At 33.5% G+C, this 26,458-nt stretch overlaps 1 protein-coding gene and 1 long non-coding RNA gene across 2 annotated transcripts in view; both read right to left on the bottom strand.

Moving 5' to 3' along the window:
* Nucleotides 1-86: 86 nt before the first annotated feature.
* Nucleotides 87-26,458, bottom strand: part of LOC127836455 (uncharacterized) — a 38,342-nt gene continuing 11,970 nt past the window's right edge. Inside the window, exons 7-9 of the mRNA XM_052363100.1 lie at nucleotides 8,245-8,424; nucleotides 2,177-2,280; nucleotides 87-529 (exon numbers count right to left, since the gene is read on the bottom strand). Of these exons, the coding sequence (XP_052219060.1) occupies nucleotides 2,194-2,280; nucleotides 8,245-8,424 (267 nt within the window). The 3' untranslated portion in view covers nucleotides 87-529; nucleotides 2,177-2,193. The remainder of the gene's footprint in view (nucleotides 530-2,176; nucleotides 2,281-8,244; nucleotides 8,425-26,458) is intronic.
* On the bottom strand, nucleotides 21,321-23,391 carry LOC127836456 (uncharacterized). The gene is made up of 3 exons (XR_008028771.1): nucleotides 23,367-23,391; nucleotides 22,941-23,020; nucleotides 21,321-21,374 (listed from the first exon to the last, which is right to left on the bottom strand). It is a non-coding gene; the product is annotated as an uncharacterized LOC127836456 (long non-coding RNA).

The following is a 26,458-nucleotide window of genomic DNA, read 5'->3' as shown; positions in this document are numbered from 1 at the left end:
TACTTTTAAATATAACATTAATTGTTTCAATTATTAGCAAACAATTGTTGTATGAACGGAGTGTTTTATACATATGTCACATATATGTTACTTCAATTTAGAGAAACGTTTGTGTAACATCAACCATACCGTACGAAAACAATCTTTATAACAGCAAGGTATTTTCCTAGAAATCAATGACAACTAGTACACAAAAGTTCACAATTACGATGCAAAAAATATAAATTCACTCGATTATGTAATGCACAAGAAGGAAATCGAATTCGAATCAATAATTATAACAAATATTTTGCACCAACTGTTTACACAATATAAAACAAGAAACTGATTTTGGAGTAATATACTATTTCGAAATTCCCAAACACATTCGCACATCACACATCATGTATTTCTTTTAATCGATGTATAGACGCATTCATAAACGTAGTTGTAGGCACCAAGACATTGGTAACATATAACCTACAAACGCTGATCTTACGTCTGCATTTACAGTCACAGTAGGCTCCAAAATTGCGAATGGGGCTCGTATCTATAAGGAACAAGACTGAACCATGAAAGAACATTACAGTATAACATTAATCGAGACTAATCAAGATCGTCATTCTGGAAATATTTGCTTACAAATTGTGTCGTTGGGTCTTCAATATAGCTAACGTGTCAACCACTCAATATATGATAAATGAAAGAATATAAATCAAACTGATTGAGACTCTGGTAAGCTACTTCTGCAACCGACCAGAATGGCTTTAAAAACTTAGAAGGGGGTCCCTTAGGATCATTGCTGTGATTGTTCCTTGAAATATGTACAGGAACTTAGGAGGATAAGTCGGTGAAAGAAACATTAACGCACACAAAAACTCACGCACGCACTGACGGACGACGCGCAACACAGTGTCCTTAAAGTTACACATTAGTTGTATGCGCTCAGATGCGCTTATTTACAGTATCACTAAAACGTAAATACTCTCAAAATTTATATTTATGTTGCCTATTTCCTTTCGCATTAAAAATATAATTTATAATATACTTAAGTATTTTATTAGGAAAGGTAACAATGTTAAGACCTTCTCTAAAGACGTATTTCACAACAGAAGTGTCTCAGAGCAATTAAAAATAACTTTAACATGTTCATACAATGTCTACATATACTATAATAATTAGATTTTTGCAACAAACAATTTACAATGTTAAAGATATTTGTTATATTCTATTAACCATGTTGAAAGTAATGTTATCAGTAATACCTAATTATTTTATTAAAATAATGTTAATTAAGATCAAATAAACAAAAGCAGAATAAAGGATATAAAACATGACCTTAATAGGCAAATACCGGTATTAAAATTTGGCTAATATGGAATTCCAATATATTGTTTGAATTAGCCTTTAAAGGGATCTTTTCACGCTTTGGTAAATTGACAAAATTGAAAAAAAGTTGTTTCAGATTCGCAAATTTTCGTTTTAGTTATGATAATTGTGAGGAAACAGTAATACTGAACATTAACCATGGTCTAATATAGCCATTATATGCATCTTTTGACGATTTTAAAACCTAAAAATTATAAAGCGTTGCAACGCGAAACGATTGAATAATTGGAGAGTTCTGTTTTGTCGTTAAATTTTGTGAAACTACGAAGATTGCTTATATAAGGTATAAAATACGTCAATACGTGTACTCGGCGGAATAGCTCAGTAGGCTAGAGCGTTTTTACTTCAGGACTCTGGCAGGACTCCAGGGGTCACTGGTTCGAAACCTGTTCCGGGCAATGTTCTTTTCCTTTTTTTAATTTATTCTTGATTTTTTACTGGAGCTTTTACGATCCAATGTTTACATGTATCGATATAAAGCATTTAATGAATAAGTTTAAAAAAAAGCCAAAATCTGTGAAAAGGCCCCTTTAACAAATGACTCGCGGACAGAACTTAATATCTATTGACACTGTTTTCGGAGTTGTATTATTTTTGTACATACATGAGAGAAATAAAAATTTATAACCAAACCAAGTAGGTATATTAAATACATTTATGATGGAACTTTAAATAAAGCAGTTCTTTACATTATTTTGTTATTGATAGGTACTCGAAGAAGACGGCGATATCTGACATCAGCAAGTGTCATTTATTTAAGCCTAAAATTATTAATTGTCACACTGATTTGTATATGCATTCACAATACCTTTTCAAAGCTGTCCTTTAGACTGTTGTTCTAGCTAGACTCCCTTGTGCTACTCCTTTGCTCATAATTGGCCCAGTCTCATTCACATGCAGGGCAGTCCATACCTGATGTATTCAAATATGAGAACCATAGCTTATAATATTTATTGTAGGAATTTAGGATTTATAAACTTTGACCTCATATACCGTTTTTACGCACATGATCAAGGGTCAAACTTGGCCTAGATATAATTGAAAAAAAAACACACATTTTGACTACATTTCATTAAGATTGCGTAATAAACATCATACATGTCCTCTAGAGCAGAAATAATGCGTCTCTTTAAAAAAAATCGATGATTCAGCAAATAGTCATTAAACGAGCAATATCATTCTAAAAAATCGAACAATATTCATAAACTTCACATAATAAATACATTCGAAACATAAACACACTATCGGACACATGATGTCTCATCATTGATGTCTCATCATTTATGTTACATTATTAATCTGCAAAAGATGTATCAAGTCGAAACTTGAAAGTTTCACCTTCGTCATCTTCTGTACCCGATGCATTTTTAAAATCCTGTACTGTTAAATTGCAACTACGGTTGTTGTTGTCGTTTTTTATATAGCTCACATGGAATAGAAGTAATTATCCCCGCCGAAATTTTTTAAGAGGGGATATAGTAATTGGTCCCGCCCGTCTGTCCGTCCGTCTGTGCGTCCGTCTTTCCGTCCGAAACTTTGTCCAGAGCATAATTCCAAATCTACTCAAGGGATTTACTTGAAACTTGAAATATAAAAGATGGCAAGTAGGAGAAGTGCAGTAACTAAAAACCATAACTCTGTCTCCTTAGTTTTTGAATTATCTCCCTGTATTTAATTTCAAAGTATTTTTTTGTTCGGATCATATCTCTAAATCTACTGAAGAGATTTACTTGAAACTTGATATATAAACAGATGGCAAGTAGGAAAAGTGCAGTAACTAAGAACCATAGCTCTATCTACCTTAGTTTTTTAATTATCTCACTTAATTTAATTTCAAAGTAAATTTTTGTCCGGATCATAACTCTTTTCTTGAAACTTGAAATATAAACAGATGGCAAATAGGAAATGTGCAGTGACTAAGAACCATAACTCTATCTACCTTAGTTTTTTTTATAATCTCCCTTTATTTAATTGCAAAGTAAATTATTTTCCGGAGCATAGCTCTAAATCTACTTAATGGATTTACTTGAAACTATTAATATAAACAGATGGCAACTAGAAGAAGTGCAGTGAACATAAACCATAACTCTTTCGGCCGTATTTTTATTATCTCCCTTTATTTTTTTATTTTTTATTTTATTATTTATAATTGTTAATTATATTTAATTTAATTTCATAGTAATTATTTTAGCTTTTCAATTTTTAATATCTCCCTTTATCTAGTTTTACAATAATATGTTTATTTAACACTGAAGTATTCACTGTAAATTGAGTTTAAGGAAAAAGTACAGTGATCAAGAACAGTAACTGTTTATAGTCTTCTTTTTTAATTACCTCCCTTTATTCCTTTTTCGTATATTTTATTCTCTACAGCATAACCTCAACACTATATTACTAACTGATCCTTGAAATATAAAAGGATAACACAGGTGCCATGTTTTACAAATATTATTCTGCTCTCTAAAACAAATGTTTTCATACAAGCAAACACATTTCGGCGGTGATTTGGCACTACTGTGACAAGCTCTTGTAATTATGTAAAAATCAGCTTTAGTGTTCGTTTTGATGTTCAATCAAAATACAATTGACTTAGTTGAGTTCATTGTTTGTACATCGAATTGATCAAAATCATACATAAGAGTACGTATAATTGTAGTTCAAAAGATGGTTTAAATGAAATCTATTAAACTGTGAAACAGTTGAAAAAAATAAAGCATACGTATGTATTTAGCCGAGTGTTACCCATGCTCAATCCGTTGTTTAGCAGCCTTTGTTTGAATGGGTCAACATTGCAAACTTGCTAATTGTAAAGACGTGAGTGAACTAATTGACATTATCGGGGAATTTATTTCTCATTACGGGACTATTTTGTATAGTTTAATACCTCCCTTGATTGTATACATTGTATTGACTCCCTTGAATTTACATTTCGAAATGTTAAAGTTAAATGAGCACATAGAGTTTCACCTGCTGTCAAATGTGATATAAAAAAATGTCATTCCCTAACTGTACTGATAACATTATTTCCACATCTATCGATCCCTTCTGCGATTATATTAATTAATATATTACCCCAAACACTATCCGCAATTAATTTAATACAACGCCAATTAATTATGATATATTTGGGGTTTCCACAGCCGATTTGCGTCTTGTAAACAACAGTAAATGTCTAGGGGATAAAATTAAAATCCATCACACATTGAGGCAGGAAGTCTTGGTACCAACGTAATTTTAAAATCTAGAGAATGATAATCCAATGCTGTGATTAGCGTTCACTTACCCGCCATTGTGTTTCTCATGTCACCGTTCTAAATCAACCACATTTCGAAATAAAAAAGAATACAACCGTAAATCTTAAACATTTAGGCAATTCAAGGGTCATAATATTAACCTTGTTTACGAACATGCTTTTTTGGAGACCGTGACTTTTGTTGCTGCTCGGGTCAAGACGTCTATAATCAAGGTCGTGATGCCTGTTGGTACGGTAGGTCACAGCCATCGCTACATTACATATTCAGCGTATTCATTTAACGTGCGCAGTGTACCAATACTGACAAATGTTAAATTTAATAACCTGTCAAATACGTTTGAAATGTTATACGATGTGAATAGCAATGTGTGAGATGGTAATTTCACCTTTCTCCTGAAGTTAAGTTTTGACTATTGTTTTAATTATCAATACTTCATTAAGATTATGGACTATGTGTCATATTTAGAACAGTTCGACAAAAATAAGCTATTAAGCGAGCAAACAGGCTGATCTTCATCTTCAATTAAGCGCTTATCATCGACAAGATGAGCAACGAAATAAGAAATGGTTTACGTATGACTGAACCCGACCTAAAGGAGTAAAGTTATACAATCGGTCACTGTGTGAACACAAAAGTTATTCCAAACCATTGTATACTCGTAAAAATTGGTTGATTCGGACAATATTTAACGTCGAGTGTTTAGTCAAGGGGGGCAACACAAATGCCATGTTTAATGTTAAAAGCTTTCTTTGTCTGTTCATTTCGTCCAATCAAAAGTGGTTTTAAAAGTGTGTTTACAGGAATGTATGTACATAGTTCTAATTAGTTTCATGACAAGTCAAGGTTTTATTGCCGATATCGATATGAATGTGTTATTTCGGTTTACAATAGTAATTAAGAACATCATTATTCGCATACTGCATTTGTTGTTTTATTCATGTTTAACAAGAAACATCGTTATTTCTGGTGATATTTCTTTGCTACATGGAATTGGAACAAATTTCCTGGACCTTATCCGCATACAGAAAACACCGAAAATGTATATTTTATAACTTTTTGTTGTGTTTAGAAAGACGCGACAGAATCGCAAGTAATGTTCTTCGGAGCAATGTATTTAAATGCACGTATACCAGTGTTTCGAATTAGTCTATTTTAGCCCCATAGGTTAGAACGGGGAGTTAATTATCGCCTAAAAAGTTGTTTGATAGGTCAATTTCGATGATGAGAATTATAATCCGACTGATAAATAAGTACACCGCTTGAATTGCATGTACTGCTTTATTTTTGTTTTTTTTTAAGAAATTGGCAATGGTTTGGAAATGTTAATCTTTGATAATGCTTATTGTAAAAGCGGACGTTTTTATGTTGTCTTTCATAGAGACTTATTTAGTTTTACTTTTATTCATGTGCCAGTAGGTACAGCAGCAAAACAAAGCCATCATGAGAAGTTTGGAAATCTTTCGGACATTCATATATTTAAAAAAAATGTATCATTGGCGTACCCATAGATATGGAGTTTAAGACATCATGTTAAGTTTTGTTGATCATTTATATCTACACCACTGGATTTATGGAGACGTCTGATGTTTTCATATCAGGGGAGACAATTAAAATAAGTGCTGAAATATGTTTCGCTTGTCACACTAAATTTTACGACAAGAAAATGTGACGAAAGCGCATCATTACAAGTGATGAATGAACATTATTATTTTAAAATTGGAGTATATGTTTAAAATGACATTGTACAATTGACTATTTTAGTACTTTTTTCCATAAGGCCCACTTTTTATAATTGGATGCATGAAAAGCATAAATGCTCGGTAATGTGTTGATATTTTGTAGGACTCCTTTGTTTGTTATGATTGGGATAATTGAGCCAAACTTGTGGAATAATGATTGTGTCAAGGGCACAGTTAAATAATTTACAACAGACTGCAGATACTATTGATATCGTTGAAATAATGTATGCTGTAAAATTATTGTTTTATTGATTTAAGGCTTCATAGTGTGTACGGTTATTCACGCATTTTAATATTTATGGTTTGACCAGTTCTAACTTAAGGTAGGTATTTGAGTGTTACATGAAAATAACTTATGAAGCGTCCATCATAAATTGTATAAGAATCGTTTGTTTTAAAATAATCGTAGAACTCGTAGATAGTAGGGATATATTGCATAGCTTTATAAATTATATGATTGAGTGACCTCAATCTCGTTGGTATTCTTTCAACAAAAAATTGTATTAAAAATATAATTGTTTAGTTGTTACTTGTTAAAATATTATTTTGTTTGGTTTGTTTATTTATGGGGGGAGGGGGTTTAAACTAGGGATTCTTGTTGGTTTTACATAAGTTTATTTCTATAACCGTGTTTAGCCATAATGTGCATTATCATGTCCAATTGAATAATACTGCTTAACAATTAATCTAATCGTGTGCACTTCTAAATCAAGAGACACACACATGCTTGTATCGCTCGTTGAAGGATGAGGTAATGAGCGTTTGAAGCAAACTTACATTCAGCAAGTGGAGACTAAATTCTAAGGAGATTGCAAATTTACACATGTTTGATTTCGTTAAAACTCATACCGTGGACGATTTTTTTATCAAAGGAATAAAATATTCGTACCAGTGCTAGCAAAAGTAAAATATATTTATCATTTATTTACTTAGCAAATATTTCTCGATAAATCTTAGAAAGTAAACCCGTTTAATTTGTATTTATTACGCTTGAAAACCCTATACAAAATAAATTGTATTTGAATGCGTTTTACATTCGCACAATGTTCTATGATGCACAATGTTCATTGATGCAAAATTTTTGGGGTTGTTCAGTGCCAGTTTGGATTACAATAAAAGTTACTGTGGTTTTCAATAGTAATGTTTAGGGACTGCCACTTTTAATACGATTAGCCCGTCATGTATTTAATTTGTCCTTACACGAGCAGAAACAAGGCCAAAATTAACATGGACAGTGCTGTAGGTTGATACAACGTTAACAGAATTAGTAAAAAAAAGTCACAAATATAAAAAACGCATATGTATTTTTAAAAACACATTAGAATGGTACTTTTACAATGATAAATGATAAGTAAAGCTTGATAGCCCTCTATTTTTCCTTACATGTAAACATGTGTGGACTGGAAAGTCGGCCTGGAAATTATGTTTCCATAAAATTGAACGCTGAGTCTAGTATTGACATAAAATACCCCGGAAATTAAAAAAACAACAACATTTTCGCCTAAGTTTGTTCCAAGATGACCATCTCCATTTCCTGCTAATTTAAACTGCACCATCAAATATTGTCGGATATCCGTTTATGCACAATATGACTGTTGAACACTCAAAGAAAAGTTAACAGAGTTGATGACTTTCATTTGTAAGATTTAGTGTTTCCAATCCATTCTTAGACAAAATAAACATGTGTAGGCAGTACTTAATACATGCATCGCTATTTAAGTTTACTTATTTTTATGTTTATCGGTATCATACCGTTCGTGGTTGTATAATATTACAATCAAACATCAGCGCATTGCTTATTATGTCTGAAATCTTTTGAATTCACCAATATCACTTAAATTATGTTAATAAAACAGTGTTGTATTTAACAACAGTTTGCTTACCAGGAACGCCACAAAAGTGCCTCGCACAGTGAAGTATTCGAATAGCGTTTCGTCAAATAGCACACTCGTGTTGAAATTCATGAAAAGTGGTGTTTCTTGGACCGCAGCCAACCAACACACTTCCACACATTTGTCGTAGTAGGCCCGCAAATTGGAATCAACCTCGTTAGGAATCAATGCCTGAAAATGTGTCCAATATGTACATAATACTAGTATACATATCTCATTCAGTCATTCGCAATTATTTCGGTTGTGTATATAAAACACATTCAAACGTATAACACACTTTGATCGGGACATTTTTTTATATAAAGAGCGTTTTTCAGACTTTTTATCAGGGATTATGAAGGCATGGGTCATATAGGTCATTACAATCATAGACTATAAAATTGAAAGGATTAGTTAAATCGGTCGCCGTGGTGTAATGGATATGCTGGCCGCCTTGCGACCGGGAGGTCACGAGTTCGATCCCCACTTCGGGGAAAGACATATGGTACTGGTTCTAGGACCAAGAAACGGACTGGAGAGCGTTTCAAATGAGAACTCGGGTCTGATATCGAAACACCGCATCCAGCAACTAGGGACAAGCAAATCAATACACAACAAACAAAAACTAAGAATAATGAAACAAATAATTATAATGCTATTGTACAAGATAAAATTGAACAGAAACGGAGTGTAGCATTCACTATCCGTGAACTGGAAACAATAAGATGCAGTCCTATGAACAAGCAAAGATAATAATAGACATTAAGACCAGCCATCTGAATATATATGCACGTGCATTGTAACGGCTCGATGTACAGGATTGGGGAAATTTGAAGACATGATGTAAGACGATGAGCGTCTACGAGTTGATTAAACAAATTGATGATAGGGGTTTTAAAAGGCAGTTATTTCTAGAAAGAGATGGTAAGAAACCTGATAAGCTAAATCTAAATCGAAAGAGAACTACATGGGCTATAAGAATGCAAAAATCGACGAACTGGTAGATCGTTTAACACGCAACAGAATCAAGAAGCTGGAAAGCGAAACAGAACAATAGTCGAAGAAACAAAAGAAAATCGAGGTCTGTCTGCAATCGATATCTACGCCCAACCAGCGTTACCTAAATAGAGACAGCATTTTGACGGAGTCAGACTTAATCATAATGACATAAGTCTACATAAAGGCAGACTTTACAAGACTGAGCCCACATTTGTTAATGCGCAATTAAAAGAAGGTGAGTGATGTATTGCAGTGCAGGATGTTTGGCCAGTCAACGGAAGTATTCGCTACAACAACAATTATGTACACTGCATTATGCTTATCTATGTACCTTTAACTTTCTCCATTTCCCTAACCGCTAATTTTATTTTTCGAAGAATATATAAAACAAAAGCACACGTATGTATGCTCAATACAATACAATATATTTTGTAACGTAAATGAGTCAACCGTACTCATCACCACGTGTAACAATTTGACCAGTTCAATTCAGTTAAGTGGGGCCGTGTAACAAGATATTTCATAATGTGTAAACTCTTATTGCGATTCAATCAGTACCTAAAATATACTTTGCACATTGAGTATTATACAAAAAATATTAATGCTGAAATATAAAATGTATGTATTGAAAAAATATAGTATGCACATCCATAAGCTATAACATAATTAATGGGGTAAATCACATTTGAAGAGATCCAATTGATTAAACTATTGAACGTTTTGGAGATGCAGAATCTACTTGGAGATTATGTGCTTGATTGCAATGTGAATATATCTTTATCGAAGTGACATTGAATGATAGGGTAAGTATGGCGTGTCAAACGTTGCAAAATTCAAATGATATATTTGTTGGATAATTTTCATATATATGTTTGATAATTTTCATATATATGTTTGATAATTTTCATATATATGTTGAATAATTTTCATTTATTTGTTGGATAATTTGCATATATATGTGTAGGATAATTTTCATATATATGTTGGATAATTTTCATATATATGTTGGATAATTTTCATATATATGTTGGATATTTTTCATATATATATTGGATAATTTTCATACATATGTTGGATAATTTTCATATATATATATATATATATATATATATATATATATATATATATATATATATATAATTTGCATGCTGGGAAATAAACAGGCGTGGCTGAAAAGCGAAGACGGCTAAATTCCGCTTAAAGTGCTTTAAGTGGAACGAAAATGCCACATGAACATTAATGCTGAAATTTCAATAATGATGTATGAATTCTTTATTTAGATTATTAGTACATTTCTTTTGTATCTTTTGGAAAATATTCAAAATAAAACATATGAGACCCTTTCCGTTTATAGAAAACCCTGTCCTTGAAAAGGGGCACTTCTCGCTATTCAATCATACTGATTTGACGGAAACACAATTAATTCAACCATTATGATAAATGACTTGAAGAAAATTAAATGGACTTGCTCTTTGATAAGGCTAGTGGAACAATGCCACGATTCGCCGCTCTATATGCAGCAATGTACGTTTTGAGAAATATCTATTCTACCATTATTAACGAATTCACTTGTTATATTCAATGTTATTTCATATAAACTAAATTTCGGACAATATAAAGAACAGTAATTTCGGCCTCGGGACATGAATAGTTTAAATGTATATACCGAGTATTAACTATTGACAATTACCAATAAACGTATATCTTTTATTTATTGGATTAATAGTCGGAATTCATTAATTATAAAAACAATAAAGATGCTAAAGAATTTGCATCACCCAAAGAGGTATACCCATACTCCCTAACATCTAAGGACCATGCTTAAGACCTGTGATGTTAACATAGCCATGAAAACAAACATCTGAACTCAAATTTGAGTTTTATTTGAATAATTATTGCAATTTTAATGACACAGGGTTGTATTAGGGTCCTGGGTTGAAAATGCTCTGAACAAGTAATAAAGATTACTAAGCACAAAAGTCATATTGAGTTTTAAGGTATTAATAAGCATGACGTAATTAAAGCAATATAACAGGCTTTTACCTAAATCCATTTATTAACTAGTAATTTGGTTTCTTTTCAGCTGCAGAGATGATGTCCCGAAAGTGGCCAACTACGTTGAAGTCACCGTAAATCAGTACCTCCCAGATGACTTTAAGACCTTTTTTCGCATGACAAGGGGTACTTTTGAAAGAGTTCTGGAAAGAATTCCAACTGATGATCAGCTTTGTAGAAGGATTGCAACTGGGGGTCGTGAACAAGTTCCATTGGATAAGGACTTACTAATGACGCTTTGGTATTTGGGTAATTTAAAGACAGTAAATTCTATTGCAGGCCGTTTTAACGTATCAAAGTCAACTTTCTTAGACCATAACCGAAGAATGCTGACAGTTTTATGCGACAGTCTTCTTAAGACAGTAATATGTTGGCCATCAAACAATGACAAGCAGACTGTGATTGATGAATTTCAAAATAAGAAAGGCTTCCCTGGAGTCTTGGGGGGCAATAGATGGGACGCACATACAAATTTCGGCACCAATGAAAAGGTCTCCAGACTACTTCAATAGAAAAGGACACTATTCAATAATCTTGCAAGCTGTTTGTCGAGAAGACAGGCGTTCCACAGATGTGTATTGAGGGTGGCCTGAGAGGTGCATGATGCACGCGTTTTCCGTAACTCGCCTTTATATGCTGCACTTCCCGGGTTTACTGGAATGAATCACACAATAGAAGATGAAGCTTATCCGATTTCTAGATACTTGATGACACCATTTCGCGATAATGGTCATCTTTCAAGGAAACAGGTGAACTTCAACAAAGCCTTTCTGGCACCCGTGTCCTCATAGAAAAGAGCTTTGGCATGTTAAAGAGTAAATTTTGCAGACTTATGTTTATTGATAAGGTGGATATAGAGTCCATTGTCAAAACAGTCATTGCAAGTTGCATGCTGCATAATTTATGCATTCTTTTTGAAAACGACGATAATAACTTTTCATTATTTGTACCTCAAAATAATGTCGAAGGCGTTATGAAAAGAACAATTATAACCAGGCAGTTAACGATAAAATCAATTAATAAGCTTTCGGTTTCTGTTCTACCTGTTGAGACAATTTAGTTTGGTTAACTTTGTATATTAAAAATAATGAAACATACTAATAAAAATTGTCATTGATCATTACTTTTGAAAAATGTTTGGTTTTCACTAAAACTGCTCAGTAGTTATTGTCCGCTACTAGTTTCACCGGAGGGGACTTATGGTTTGCGCTCTGTGTGTCCGTCAGTCTGTCACACTTTTCTGGATCCTGCGATAACTTTACAAGTTCTTCATATTTTTTCATGAAACTTGAAACATGGACAGATGGTAATATGGAGATTATGCACGTCATTTCATTTTGTTCCTATGTCAAGAATTCTGGTTTCTAGGGCAACACATAGACTAGAAATAGTGCTGAAAATGGTGGATTCTGCACACTTTTCTGGATCCTGCATATTCTTCATATTTTTTCATGAAACTTGAAACATGGATAGATGGCAATATGGACATTGTGCACGTCATTTTATTTGCTTGATACATAAAAAAATCTGGTGGCTCTGGCTACAAATATATAAAAATATATATGTATATTTCTGACAATGGTGGAGCCGGTAGGGGACATATATTGCTTGGCAATAGTCTTGTTTACATTATTTTGTAATCAGACGGTTAGTTTTGAGTCCTGATCATGCATTTATCTTCATATTTTTTAATTACAAGTTATAACAAGAGGGCCATGATGGCCCTGTATCGCTCCACTGCTGAAAAAAGGCTGAAACAAATATTCTCTGCATGTGCAAATACTTAAATATAGGCCCTATTTAAGCACATGTACACTTTTGTGACCCCCTGGGCTGGGTCAAATTTAACCCCATGGGCATTATTTGAGCAAGCATTGTAGAGGACTACTATATCTCACTACATGTACATACAAAATATGGTAGCCCTAGGTCCTAGAGTTAATGACAAGAATATTTTTAAAGTTTTTACAAAAAAAGCAAGATATAAGTGTATATAATGTTCAATTTTGTGACCCGCATGGTCAGGGTCAAATTTGACCCAAAGGGAATAATTTGAACAAACTTGGTAGAGGACTATAAGATGTGCATACCAAATTTGGTAGCCCTTGGCCCAATGGTTATGGACAAGAAAATTTTTAAAGTTTTCACAAAATAGGCCTTATATAAGCATATGTTCAATTTCGTGACCCCCCGGGGCAGGGTCAAATTTGACCCCAGGAATAAAATTTGAACAATTTTGGTAGAGGTCTATTAGATGTCACTACATACCAAATTTGATAGCCCTAGGCCCGATGGTTAAGGACAGAAAGATTTTTTAAAGTTTTCACAAAATAGGCCTTATATGTTCAATTTTGTGATCCCCCGGGGCAGGGTCAAATTTGACCCCAGGGGCATAATTTGAACAAACAAAGAAGAGAACTATTACATGTCACTACATACCAAATTTGGTTGCCCTATGCCATACGGTTATGGACAAGTAGATTTTTAAAGTTTTCCAACAATAGGCCTTATATAAGCATATGTTTAATTTTTCGACCCTCGGGGCAGGGTCAAACTTGACCCCAGGAGCATAATTTGAACAAACTTGGTAGAGGACTATAAGATGTCACTACATTTCAAATTTGGTAGCCCTAGGCCTAATGTTTATGGACAAGTAGATTTTTAAAGTTTAAAAAAATAAGACCTTTACAAGCATATATTCAATTTTGTGACCCCCGGGGCAGTTTCAAATTTGACCCCAGGGGCATAATTTGAACAAACTAAGAAGAGAACTTTTACATGTCACTACATACTAAATTTGGTAGCCCTATGCCATACAGTTATGGACAGAAAGATTTTTAAAGTTTTCACAAAATAGGCCTTATATAAGCATATGTTCAATTTTATGACCCCCGGGGCAGGGTCAAATGTGACCCCAGGGGCATAATTTAAAGAAATTTGGTAGAGGACTATTAGATGTCTCTTCATACCAAATTTGATAGCCCTAGGCCCAATGGTTATGGACGAAAGATTTTGAAAATTTTCACAAAATAGGCCTTATATAAGCATATGTTCAATTTTGTGACCCCCGGGGCTTGGTCAAATTTGACCTCAGGGGCATAATTTGAAGAAATATGGTAGAGGACTATTAGATGTCTCTACATACCAAATTTGATAGCCCTAGGCCCAATGGATATTGACGAGTAGATTTTGAAAGTTTTCACAAAATAGACCCTATATAAGCATATGTTCAATTTTGTGACCCCCGGGGCAGGGTCAAATTTGACCCCAGGGGCATAATTTGAAGAAATAAGGTAGAGGACTATTAGATGTCTCTACGTACCAAATTTGATAGCCCTAGGCTCAATGGTTATGGACGAGAAGATTTTGAAAGTTTTCACAAAATAGGCCTTATATAAGCAAATTTTCATTTTTTGTGACCCCCCGGGGCAGGGTCAAATTTGACCTCATGGGCATAATTTGAACAAATTTGAAAGAGGTTCACCACAGGTTCATTCCTGAGAAATTTGATCAGAATTGGACCAGTACTTTAGGAGAAGATGTTTTAAGGTAAAGTTAACGCACGCACGCACGGACGCACGCACGACGGACACAGGACCATGACATAAGCCCCGCTGGCCTCTGGCCAGTGGAGCTAAAATTTGAAGTGTCCATATGTCTGTTAAATGATAAGGTATTTGTGTATCCTACAGAATTGTTTTCACATGTATGCAATTCTATGTTCTTGAAAAAATGTCTATTGCTTTTAAATAAATTGACTAAAAAGCTATTGATGTTCCACTTTTATAGCAAATTACATAACAAACGATAACATATCTTTAAACAACAAGAGCACCACATAATGTGTGCCACGCTCGGCAGCGGGTGCAGTTTTGAATAAATGAAAGCTTGTAAGAATTATTTGTTAGAGGTCACAGTGACCTTGGCCTTTGACCTCGTGATTCCAAAATGGGTGTGGCGTGTAGAACTCATCAAGGTGCATCTACATATGAAGTTTCAAAGTTGTAGGTGGAAGCACTTTGATTTTAGAGCCAATGTAAAGGTTTTAGCACGACGCTTGACGGCGGACGACAAGCTGGCTATGACAATACCTCGGGAGTTTCTCCGAAAACAGCCGAGCTAAAAATCAACAACAATAATAATAATATCATCCATGATTTGGAATTTGACACTTATTTCATTAAAAGTTTGAGTGAATGCAACATGCTAAAGTGTTGGAAGCTTCCTACTGAAATGTATAGAATTTTTTTTTAAGTTGCATGCATGCAATTTATAATTGGAATGCAAATGTTTAACCTCGAATTTTAGTTAAAATATATTCAGAACTGCACACAAAGAATAATTACCTAAAAATGCATGTATTAAGAAACAAGAGCTGTCAGAGGACAGCGCGCTCGACTATTCGAGTACTTGACAGTATAACGTAAGCCATCATGGGGCAATTGTTCATATTATTCAATAAGGTCAAGGTAATAGTTCAGGTATATTTTCCACAATCTATTGAACATTTGTAAAGACATAAAACAAACTAATAAGATTTTATTTCAAGTTTGATAGCAATAGCTTGGGTGGGAAGTTTGGACGGTCCTTCAAAAATAAAAAAAGGAAAAAAAAAATGTTGTTTTTTTTAGGGGGGGGGTTGAGAGGGGGGTATAATGTGGGGTGTGGTCATTTATTAGATGATTTTCAAAATTAAATAAGGAAAACAAAAAAACATTGGGGGGAGAGGAAGGGGGGGGGGCAGGGATTCTGGTTTTGGGCGTGGGGTATTGTTTGGGTGGAATCCATTGTGGTATACAGGTAAGTGTTGTTTTGTCAAAGTATTAATAAAATCTGATCATACATAAAGAAGTTATGGCAATGTAAGTAAAATTAACTCTTGACCTTGAGAGTCAATGTCATTCAAAGGTCAAGGTTAAAATGAACTTGGCAGGTACAGTACCCTCATGATAGTAAGAAAATATTTAAAGTTAAAAAGCAATAGCTTTGATACTTTAGAAGTCAAGTGGATCTGAACACAAAATTCAAAAAAATATTCAGTTACTAAGACAAAAAAGAGTCATAATTCTTACAAAATGCTTGATAGAGTTGTCTGCTCTTGTTTATAGATTGGGGTCATGTTGGTAAAGAAGTTTGCAAAATATGTAACCAATATGTCAAGGGACATTGACAATATTTGAGGTGGTATGAAAACTTTAATATAGATTTATCAATAATATGCATATTCTAAATGGAAAAATGGCCATAATTCTTACAAAATGCTTGATACAGTTGTCTGCTCTTGTTTATAGATTGGGGTCATGTTGGTAAAGAAGTTTGCAAAATATTAAAGCAATATGTCAAGGGACATTGAAAATATTTGAGGTGGTACGCAAACTTTAACATAGATTTATCAATAATATGCATATTCTAAGTGGGAAAAGAGCCATAATTATTACAAAATGCTTGATAGAGTTGTCTGCTCTTGTATATAGGTTGGAGTCATGTTGGTAAAGAAGTATGCAAAATATGAATGCAATATGTCAAGGGACATTGAAAATATTTGGGGTAGTACGCAAACTTTAACATTTGCACGCTAACAGGAACGCAAACGCCGACGCCGGGGTGAGTAGGATAGCTCCACTATATATATTTCATATATAATAGTCGAGCTAAAAACCATTGAAACATAATATCATATGGGTGACCTTTGTTTAAGGTATTTATGTTAAAAATGTCTATGATGATGACATAACATATCAATATTAAGGTATTGTGTTTGTTTTTATTGGTTTACTTTCATTGAAATCCATAGATCACTTCTAATCATCACTAAGTAATCATTCCATACTTGAGCTGATGATCGAATGTTAGATCTATTTTTGCTATAAGTGTCAAATTCCATCACAATATGTTTTAGTATCACATTATGGCTCTTTGATCTCGTCGCTCTGTTGCTGTCTTTAGCTCAACGATAAGCTGCCACGATGGTCTTCCGTCTCCCTTCAACATGCTTGCTATTAAAAACCTTTACTGTTAAGAGATTTGCACAGTTCTTCACACAAAGTTTTTTTAACAGGGGGTTGTTGAACTTATCTACATTTGCTTTGTACAGTTCAAGCAGGAGCAGGGTTTGTGATCTTGTCCATGTAGTACTGGAAGTATCTTTCTGGTTTTTCGTTCTCAGGCAGAGACTCTAAAAAACATTAAAACAAATATTTAATATAGCCTTTAGATAAAACACTAGTCTGTACAGGAAACAACTAGAGCTTTGTCACAGACGTGACGTATACCCCACATGCTGCATTGGCACAGAATATTGTGCATGCTGTCTTCACAAAATAAGAAGTTAATTTATGGCGATTTTTATCCCCACGCTTTTCAAAAAGTTATTGTGGTTATCTCCGCCGTCTGTCTCTCTGTCCGTCCGTCCTGGCCACTATCTCCTCCTACACTATAAGCACTAGAACCTTGAAACTTACACACATGGTAGCTATGAGCATATATGCCACCCTGCACTATTTGGAATTTTGATCTGACCCCTGGGTCAAAAGTTCAGGGCTCGACATTAAAGGTAGCCCGACTGTCCGGACAAGTAAATAAAGAATTTGCTAGTCCCACGGGACAAGTGATCATTAAAATTATATAACTTAGAAAAAATGCTTTAAAGCCATTATTTCTGTGGAGATATCACTCAATTTTCCGAGTATATTTTGTATACGTTTAATCGTCGAAGCCCGAGATATTCCGATAGTTCCATGTGATACATGTACTACACTGTACTGTTCACAAGGGAAGCAACCCTTAACATTTTTTTCTTTGCCAAGATAACAAGAATATTCTCCCTTGAAAAGAATATGCATTTTACGACTACGGTACACACCCGTTTTACAGACAATTAACGTAGTGACGTCCTCTCTATGTATAGAATGATTTTGTTTTTTTAAATATCAGTTAAGTACTGTACATGTACATAACTTTTAACATATTCTGTTTGATGTTGGCAACACACAAGTTTTTGTCAGGTATTATGGCTTTGTATTATGTTTAAAAATCAATAATCTTGAGTTTTCCTGTTATTCTAGTCAGTTCTTTTTGTATTGAAATTGCCTACAATTATGTTTACATGTATTTTTTAAACGATTCAAGTCTTTATGATTTGAGCATTTAATATTATTTCATTATTTTGCAAAGTACTGAGCAGAATAAGACATAATGGTCAGGACATGTTGCTGTTTGGTCAGGACAAGTAAAATTATGGTCTACTTGTCCGACTGGACAAGTGGCTTCGAAAGTTGATGTCGAGCCCTGTAAGTTACGGGGAATGGGGTGGGGCCGGGTCAGAGATTTTCACTCATTTTTTTAGGTTATTTTACATTAGCTTCTTCATTTCTACACCGATTTACTTCAAACTGATACTGAACCTCTCTTATGACAATACGGTCAATGTCAACTTTGCATGGCCCCATTACCAACCCTGGGGCGCCCCGCTCACATATACCACACCCACCCAAAATATCCTTTTACTATAATTTCTTCATTTTTACACCGATTCATTTCATATTGATACTGAACCTCTCTTATGACAATACGGTGAATCTCAACTATGCATGGCCCCATTACCAACCCTGGGGCGCACTAAGTGACTCCGTGGCCTAGTTTTTGACCAGGCATGACCCATATTCAAACTTGACCTACACATCATGAAGATACAACTTGTGACAAAGTTTGGTGATGATCAGATAAAATTTTGGGACAGACAGACAGACTGACAAAGTGACTCCTATATAGCCCCCATTACCAATTGTAATGGGGGTATAATTACAGCATCTAAAAACAATTACAATTAACACACATCTATAAATAATGGCAAGACATAAACACTAATACATTGTGAATAATAGAGAACTGTTAAATATCATAACCCTTTCCTACATACACACTTCAAATTTTGATCACTTTTGAGCAGGTCATGACCATTCCTTTAAGAATCATTGTGAAAGGGTGTGGTAACATTCACAGCATGATAGGCCAACTTCTATGTTGCGTTTGAGAAAGCTGCACTTTTGGAGGTTGGTCATAAGATTTTGCATGAGATTATTATGTTGTATCAATAAGATTTAATTTATAACACAATACAGGTTAAATGTGTGATATAATGATCATTCCTCAAAATGTATTTGTGTTATAAATACAAAGTAGGAAATTAACTCAATGAATTTTATCATCACCATCATAAATCCTTCTTTTTGTCAACATCAACAGCAGCATCAATCATCATCTGCTCATGGTCACCACAATTATCATTATAATGATCCTTGTCAGCAATACATGTACCCTTAATACAACCACCAAATTATGCGTCATCATAACTATCATCAATTATTACCATCATCATTACCCCCCCCCCCCCGCCCTGTTTGTCATCCTCATTTATCATCATCATTAAAATTGTCACAATCTTAAGCATAATTATTATTGCCATGATCATAATTACCACAATCGCAATCATAATTGTCACCATCTTCACCATCCTTACCATGACTATCATCTTCCTCACAACTATCATAAACATCATAAACTAGAGCTTTGTCACAGACGTAACGAATACCCCCACATGCCGCATTGACACAGAATATTTTGCATGTTGTCTTCACATAAAACAGCGGACACCATGCTCAATGTTAAAAACGCACTAAGTGACCCCATGACCTAATTTTACCCGGCATGGCCTTTGTTCAAACTTTACATACACGTCATCTAGATACAACTTCTGACCAAGTGTGGTGAAGCTCGAATGAAAACTACTTGAATTAGAGAGCGGACACCATGCTGAATGTTTAAAACGTACTAAGTGACCCCATGACCTAGTTTTTTACCCGGCATGACCCATTTTCGAACTTGACCTAGACATCATCTTGATACAACATCTGACCAAGTTTAATGAAGATCGGATGAAAACAACTTGAATTAGAGAGCGGACACTTAATATGGACCGACAGACAGACCGACTGACAGACAGACAAGCTCACTCCTATATACCCCCCTAAACTTCGTTTGTGGGTGTATAATTATCCACTCATGGTCACCATTATCATCATCAGAATTATCCGTATCAGCATTACAATCCTTGTCTTAATCACAATCATCATCACCAACAGCCTTACCTCCCCCACCACCACCGTCACCACCATCACTAGGAGAACCAGTACTTGTCTTCCCTGCAATACAAAAGAAAACAAGCAAATCCGTTGAATTGATATCCCCCTCTAATGTGCTTCTGGACACAAAAGTGTTATACAAAGGGCCACAAGTCCGTTATTAACAGATGGTGTACAATGCCATTTGGCTAGCATCATCCTCTTACCCATATATATACTCATACCAAGTGAAAACCGCCAAAGCACTTCCAAGATATGACTCCGGACACAAAAGTGCTGGACGGACGGACGGAAAGACGCACGGACGGACAACGCCAAAACAATATCCCTCCGCCTATGGCGGGGGATAATAAAATCTCTTTCAGCAGCTAAAGGATTTTTTTATACATTGCAATATGGCATTTTCCATTGTGATGTTTAATTTTCAAATAATTTTAAATGTAGAGGCTTGTCTTTAAAATGAACAAACATAAATGAACTAAGTTCAAAATAAATCAATTCATGTACAGTATTGGTAAACATTGTTTACACACACGGTAATTATAGTCATAAAAAGGTCCGCAAATGATTTTATGCATTAGATGCCTCCTGACCTCTGTGCTTCTTGAGACAGAAAGTAAAGCAAGTTTCTGTGATATACGCGCATGTGCGGCTACCCAATGTATTACCAATTACAAAACATTCAGTATTTTAGGAAGTGACCACATCACAATGTTCACTTTGAAATTAAAACAAATCAATCACTTTTTTTCGCAATAAACAATCGGAAAAAAATACAAGCACATGAACATTTTTGTATTGTTTGAATCCCTAAGTATCATTAAACATGTAATCAATCACATTTGCAAGTTTCATTTGAAAGTAAAGAGATAAGAAAAAATGTGAATGACAAACCTTGCCTCAGCACAGATAAAATGTACTCATAGGCATGTTGCCTGGTTGAATGGTCTGAACTACAAAGTGTCACCACATCTTCAATCAATTATAATGATGAACACATTTCAATGTTTAAAGAGGCTTTAAGAGCGTAAATAAGAAATGGGATGGTCAGTTAGGCTCGATTGGTCATTGTCGGCTCGGGTACTAGTTACATGTACCCCATGTGCACTTAAGCAAACTTACATGTACCCCATGTACGGTAAATATACTCATACATACCCGGGAACTTTAGCGCTAAATCGATCGTTGTCAGCAATTATTTTTTTAATTAATTATTTTCATATTTATTTCATTTTCTGTGAAAATGGCATCTATATTATCGAAACTCATACTCAACAAGCATGTTGATGCACTTTTTTAAAAACAGCAGTTTGTTTCGTAATTACGGTAATCGGTAGCGTGTTTTGGGGGCGGGAATAAACAGTCGGGTACAGTCTAAAATTGGCTGGGTACGTTTGAGTATATTTTCCGTACCCGGGGTACATGTAAGAATACTTACATGTACCCGAGGTACATGTAACTAGTAACCGAGCGGACAATGATCAATTGAGCAGAGCTCCAGATAAGGGTCGTATTTTCGTAATTACGAATTATTTTCAAGTCCGTTACGTATTTGTTTTAAAATATTGTCGTACCATTAAGAATTACAAAATCAAGTTACGAATATTATTTTTACATCGGTTCGTATCGTTTTTTATTGAGTTCTTTTCGCGTATTAAAGATCTTTAGGATGCTTATATAGAATGGTTATCGGGTTTGTTTAACAAAGCGCATTTTTTCCAATAAAAGCGGCGTATACAGTCTATCTGTCAAAAAACAATGGCGGCGCCCAGAGAGCGTCCTAAAAAACTGCAAAGCGTCCAAAACACGCTTTTAACATATTGTACGCAAAGTGAGCCGAAGTTAAATGTTTAGAAAGACATTATAGAAAAGATCTTATACGATGTTGTATGTTCAGTTGCCGACACAGTCGGAAAAGCTAAACAAAAACGGAACACGACGGGTCCAAACTTAAACACACAAAAACATTGAACGAGTGGAAGGGACAAGTCCCGTGGCTAATCGCTGAAAAGATTGAAGGGGAGTCTTGTTTTAATTGTGAAATATGTAAAAATTCATCTAAGGCATGCAATCTAAGCACAGTTTGGGCATATGAAGGTATTTGAAAAATAAAATTGTATAATACTGAAAAGACACTGTTGAACTCGTATAAATTAAGTTGCTAGTATGTTTATTTTGATTTTTTGCATGAAAATAACCATTATTATTTATTTTTAGGTCATTTAGAAAAAATAAGAAATATTTTCCAAAACTTAGTAGTAACGTTAAGAATAAAATTTCAGAGTTAAGAATTATTTTTGAAAATCTGGTAGTAATTTAAGAATTTCACAAAACCTTATCTGGAGCTCTGATTGAGCATCAGTTAGGTGGTAAGGTTTATTTTATTTTACATGAATAAAATGGAAATTGAAGTATTGGTAACTGATTGACAATAATCACACTTATTATTTCCAGATTTGACATAATAATTGTGTTGCTTTTTTCAAGTTACAAATATTATAAGTTTAAGCATACCATCTGAATTCAGGGCCTCTACAAGGGTTGCAGATGCTATGATGTGATGTTCCTGTCCATCAATACTGACAACAAATGTACTGAAAATACAGTTTAGCTTAAAGAGACTTCTTTAACAAATGGCAAAAACATGCTTTAAAATCGATGATACTCCAGATTATATCAATAAAATATTGGAAGAAGATGAAATTACAGGAAATTGCATTTGTTAAACCACCGTCTTTCATGATAAAAAAAATAAGCCGAAGTGTGCATATCCGAATTAATAGATACTGCTCAAACAAAATGAAAGAACACCATAATGTTACAAATAATTGAAGGCTTATCAATGTGCACATTCATACTGTAGTAATGCTCCAAAACTTAATATTTGTTTGCCTTTTGAGACTCAGAATTTGAAACCAAATGCGTAATCATTTTACTCACATGTCTTTGTCGGCCATGATGTTTGATGAACGCACTTCACGCTCGAAAAAGCCATATCCGTTGTTTAGTCATACCCGTTAAAATATTTCTCAGCATGCAAATTATATATATATGAAAATTATCCAACATATATATGAAAATTATCCAACATATATATGCAAATTATCCAACATATATATAAAAATTATCCAACATATATATGAAAATTATCCAACATATATATGCAATTATACCACACACAAATGGAAATATAGAACATATATATTCAAATATACCATATATATATGGATTTTACCATATATATATGAATTTATACAATATATATATGCAATTATACCACACACAAATGGAAATATGCAACATATATATTCAAATATACTATATATATATTCAAATATACTATATATATATATATATATATATATATATAAATATATATATATGGATTTTACCATAAATATATGAATTTATACAACATATATATGCAATTATACTACATACATATGGAAACATTGAATTTTGCAACGTTTGACACGCCATAGGTAAGTTTTTACTAATATAGTTGTGTCAACATAGTGAAACACATGTTTATAAATAATTAAAGTAATATAAAAGTTAATATCAATATTCAATGTAAATAATAACATATTAATATGTATTTATCTAAATGCGTGTGTGAGCAACGTTTGACACGCCATAGGTAAGTTTTTACTAATATAGTTGTGTCAACATAGTGAAACACATGTTTATAAATAATTAAAGTAATATAAAAGTTAATATCAATATTCAATGTAAATAATATCATATTAATATGTATTTATCTACATGCGTGTGTGAGCATAATATAGAGTTGCAAGCAACGTGAAGTATTTAACAATTTCGTTTCACTACACAACTATATTTGTTTCAGCTGGCCCTATTATTCGATGTCACTTCGATATACTGAATGCTATCCTATAACACAATTCACAGCGTTTTTCATGACAAATTTACATACAAATAAAACGATTCTCTGACCTAATTATGTACAGCCTTTAGATAAACAATGTATACACATTGTAATAAATAAACAATCTTGTTCGTATGCCAATACAACGACTAATAGAATGGACAAGCCCTAATTAACAAACACATGCTCGGTTATTAACATATATTTACTATGCGATTGTATTGACGTTATAAATGATTCAGTAATACTTTACTTGAAATAAATACATGTATATTAAGGGGTGTTTCGGCAGTTTATTTAACGGAGAATATATTTATAGCAACACCGATGGTGCTATTATCACAACTCAATAATTTTGTTATCAGTATCATCAGAAATGACCGAATTGGTTTATAATTCAATTGTCAGTGGTTCGATCCCAGGTGGGGTTAACTTTTTTTACTTCTTTTTTATTTCTTTAATTTCATTCTTGTTTTACACTGGAGCTTTTTAGTCATGTCGTTTAAATTTATCAATTTAAAGCATTTAATCACAAACTTCAAAACAAAATCTGTGAACAAGTACATGTAAGTTATTAATGATTAAGGTCGAGTTTAATACTGTATGGTATTATGTTTGTGATTAAATATTGTTTTTTATTTATGTCTTTTGGTAAGCTGATGTGATCCCAGTTAAGATTCAAAACAAATTATAATGTTTATGCATATTTCTTACAATCTATGTACCGGTACTTGGGTTTTGCCTAATTGATGTATTTTTATAAAATTTGACGTAGACGGTAGAGATAGTTAAAACAAAAAGTGCGGTGACCCCCTTTTTTATGTTTGTTTCATGATAACAATACATACATGAACATATTTGAGAAGTTTCGCAAAAAGTTATTAAAAAACTTTTTTAAATTCCATTTTTGTCGTAAAAATAGTAAAAAAATGACGTTTTTTGGGGGGTGACATAAAAATTATAAAAATTAAATTTCTTAAAATTTAACTTGTTTTCTCCATTTTGTTTGGTTGTTTGTGGTTTACTTAAATGGTATATGATATATATTAGCTTATATAATCGCTACATGTTTCCAATTTCATAGGTTATTAATCATTATTATGCAATTAGAGATTTTTCAGTTTTAATGAAAAGGTACATATTATATTATGGTGAATAAAATCCAAACAAAGCCGGTGACCCTATGTTTTTATTGCATTTTTCATTTAGTATTTGTATGTAGTACTTGAATAAAAATTTTGAGCAAAAGTTATTAGATGGAAAAAAATCATCAAAACTGCAGCAACACCCCTTAAGATGTAGTTTATGTATATAAATCCGATTGTTTGTGGTATTATTTTTGTAGCAAAATGACCTTAGCAAATTCAACTTAAAAACTCAAATATGAGAACTGGTCGAGTTTTCGCTATATTGAATGATAACAATTTGCATATTTATAGCAGACTGTTATTTAACTTAACTAAGATAAGTAAACGCATAAACTCAGTTCTGTGTTTTTTAACATATAAAAATCAACAATGACTTTCTAAAATATTTGTACTGTAAAAGTCAATCGACTTCATTTGAAATAAAAAAAAGTGTGCGCGAACATATTTTAAACCAAACCTGTTTAATATGGTGAAAATGTAAAAAAATAATAAAAAAATGGGTAGAGAATGCTTTTCGCAGTTTCCTTAATTTAAATAGCTTATTCAGTGGAATTATGTTAATGAGTAACCAGATGATATGCATTCTCAATCATATTGAAGTAAAGGATGGAAGGAAACGGGCATTAAAACTAAACAAACTTACACCTTGCGTTAGGGAACATAAAAACTTTATAGTAAAGCTATATACATGTATATCATGCGCTCTGCATATTCGGGAGGCGGAAAACGGTATGGGCGAAAATTCATATTGTTCAGTTACCTTGAAATGTTGGCACTGTTTCAGTTGTTGTTTTTTATATAAGCTTTAGATGGAGTGATTATAGTGTATAATAGTTTTTTTCATAGTTTGTTAATTTGTTAAAACACATATATACTCTGATCGTATGTTATTTCAGTGTAACATGATGTTATTTTGAGAATTCGTTTATAATAATGCAATAAATATATAATTTTACCTCGAAGAACATTCATCAGCTCTTATCAATTACGTGATG

Source organism: Dreissena polymorpha, chromosome 6 (genome assembly GCF_020536995.1).
Source record: "Dreissena polymorpha isolate Duluth1 chromosome 6, UMN_Dpol_1.0, whole genome shotgun sequence".
NCBI classification, from domain to species: Eukaryota; Metazoa; Mollusca; class Bivalvia; order Myida; family Dreissenidae; genus Dreissena; species Dreissena polymorpha.
The sequence above is the reverse complement of the archived record's forward strand: the minus strand, read 5'-3'. Positions and strand labels throughout refer to the sequence as shown.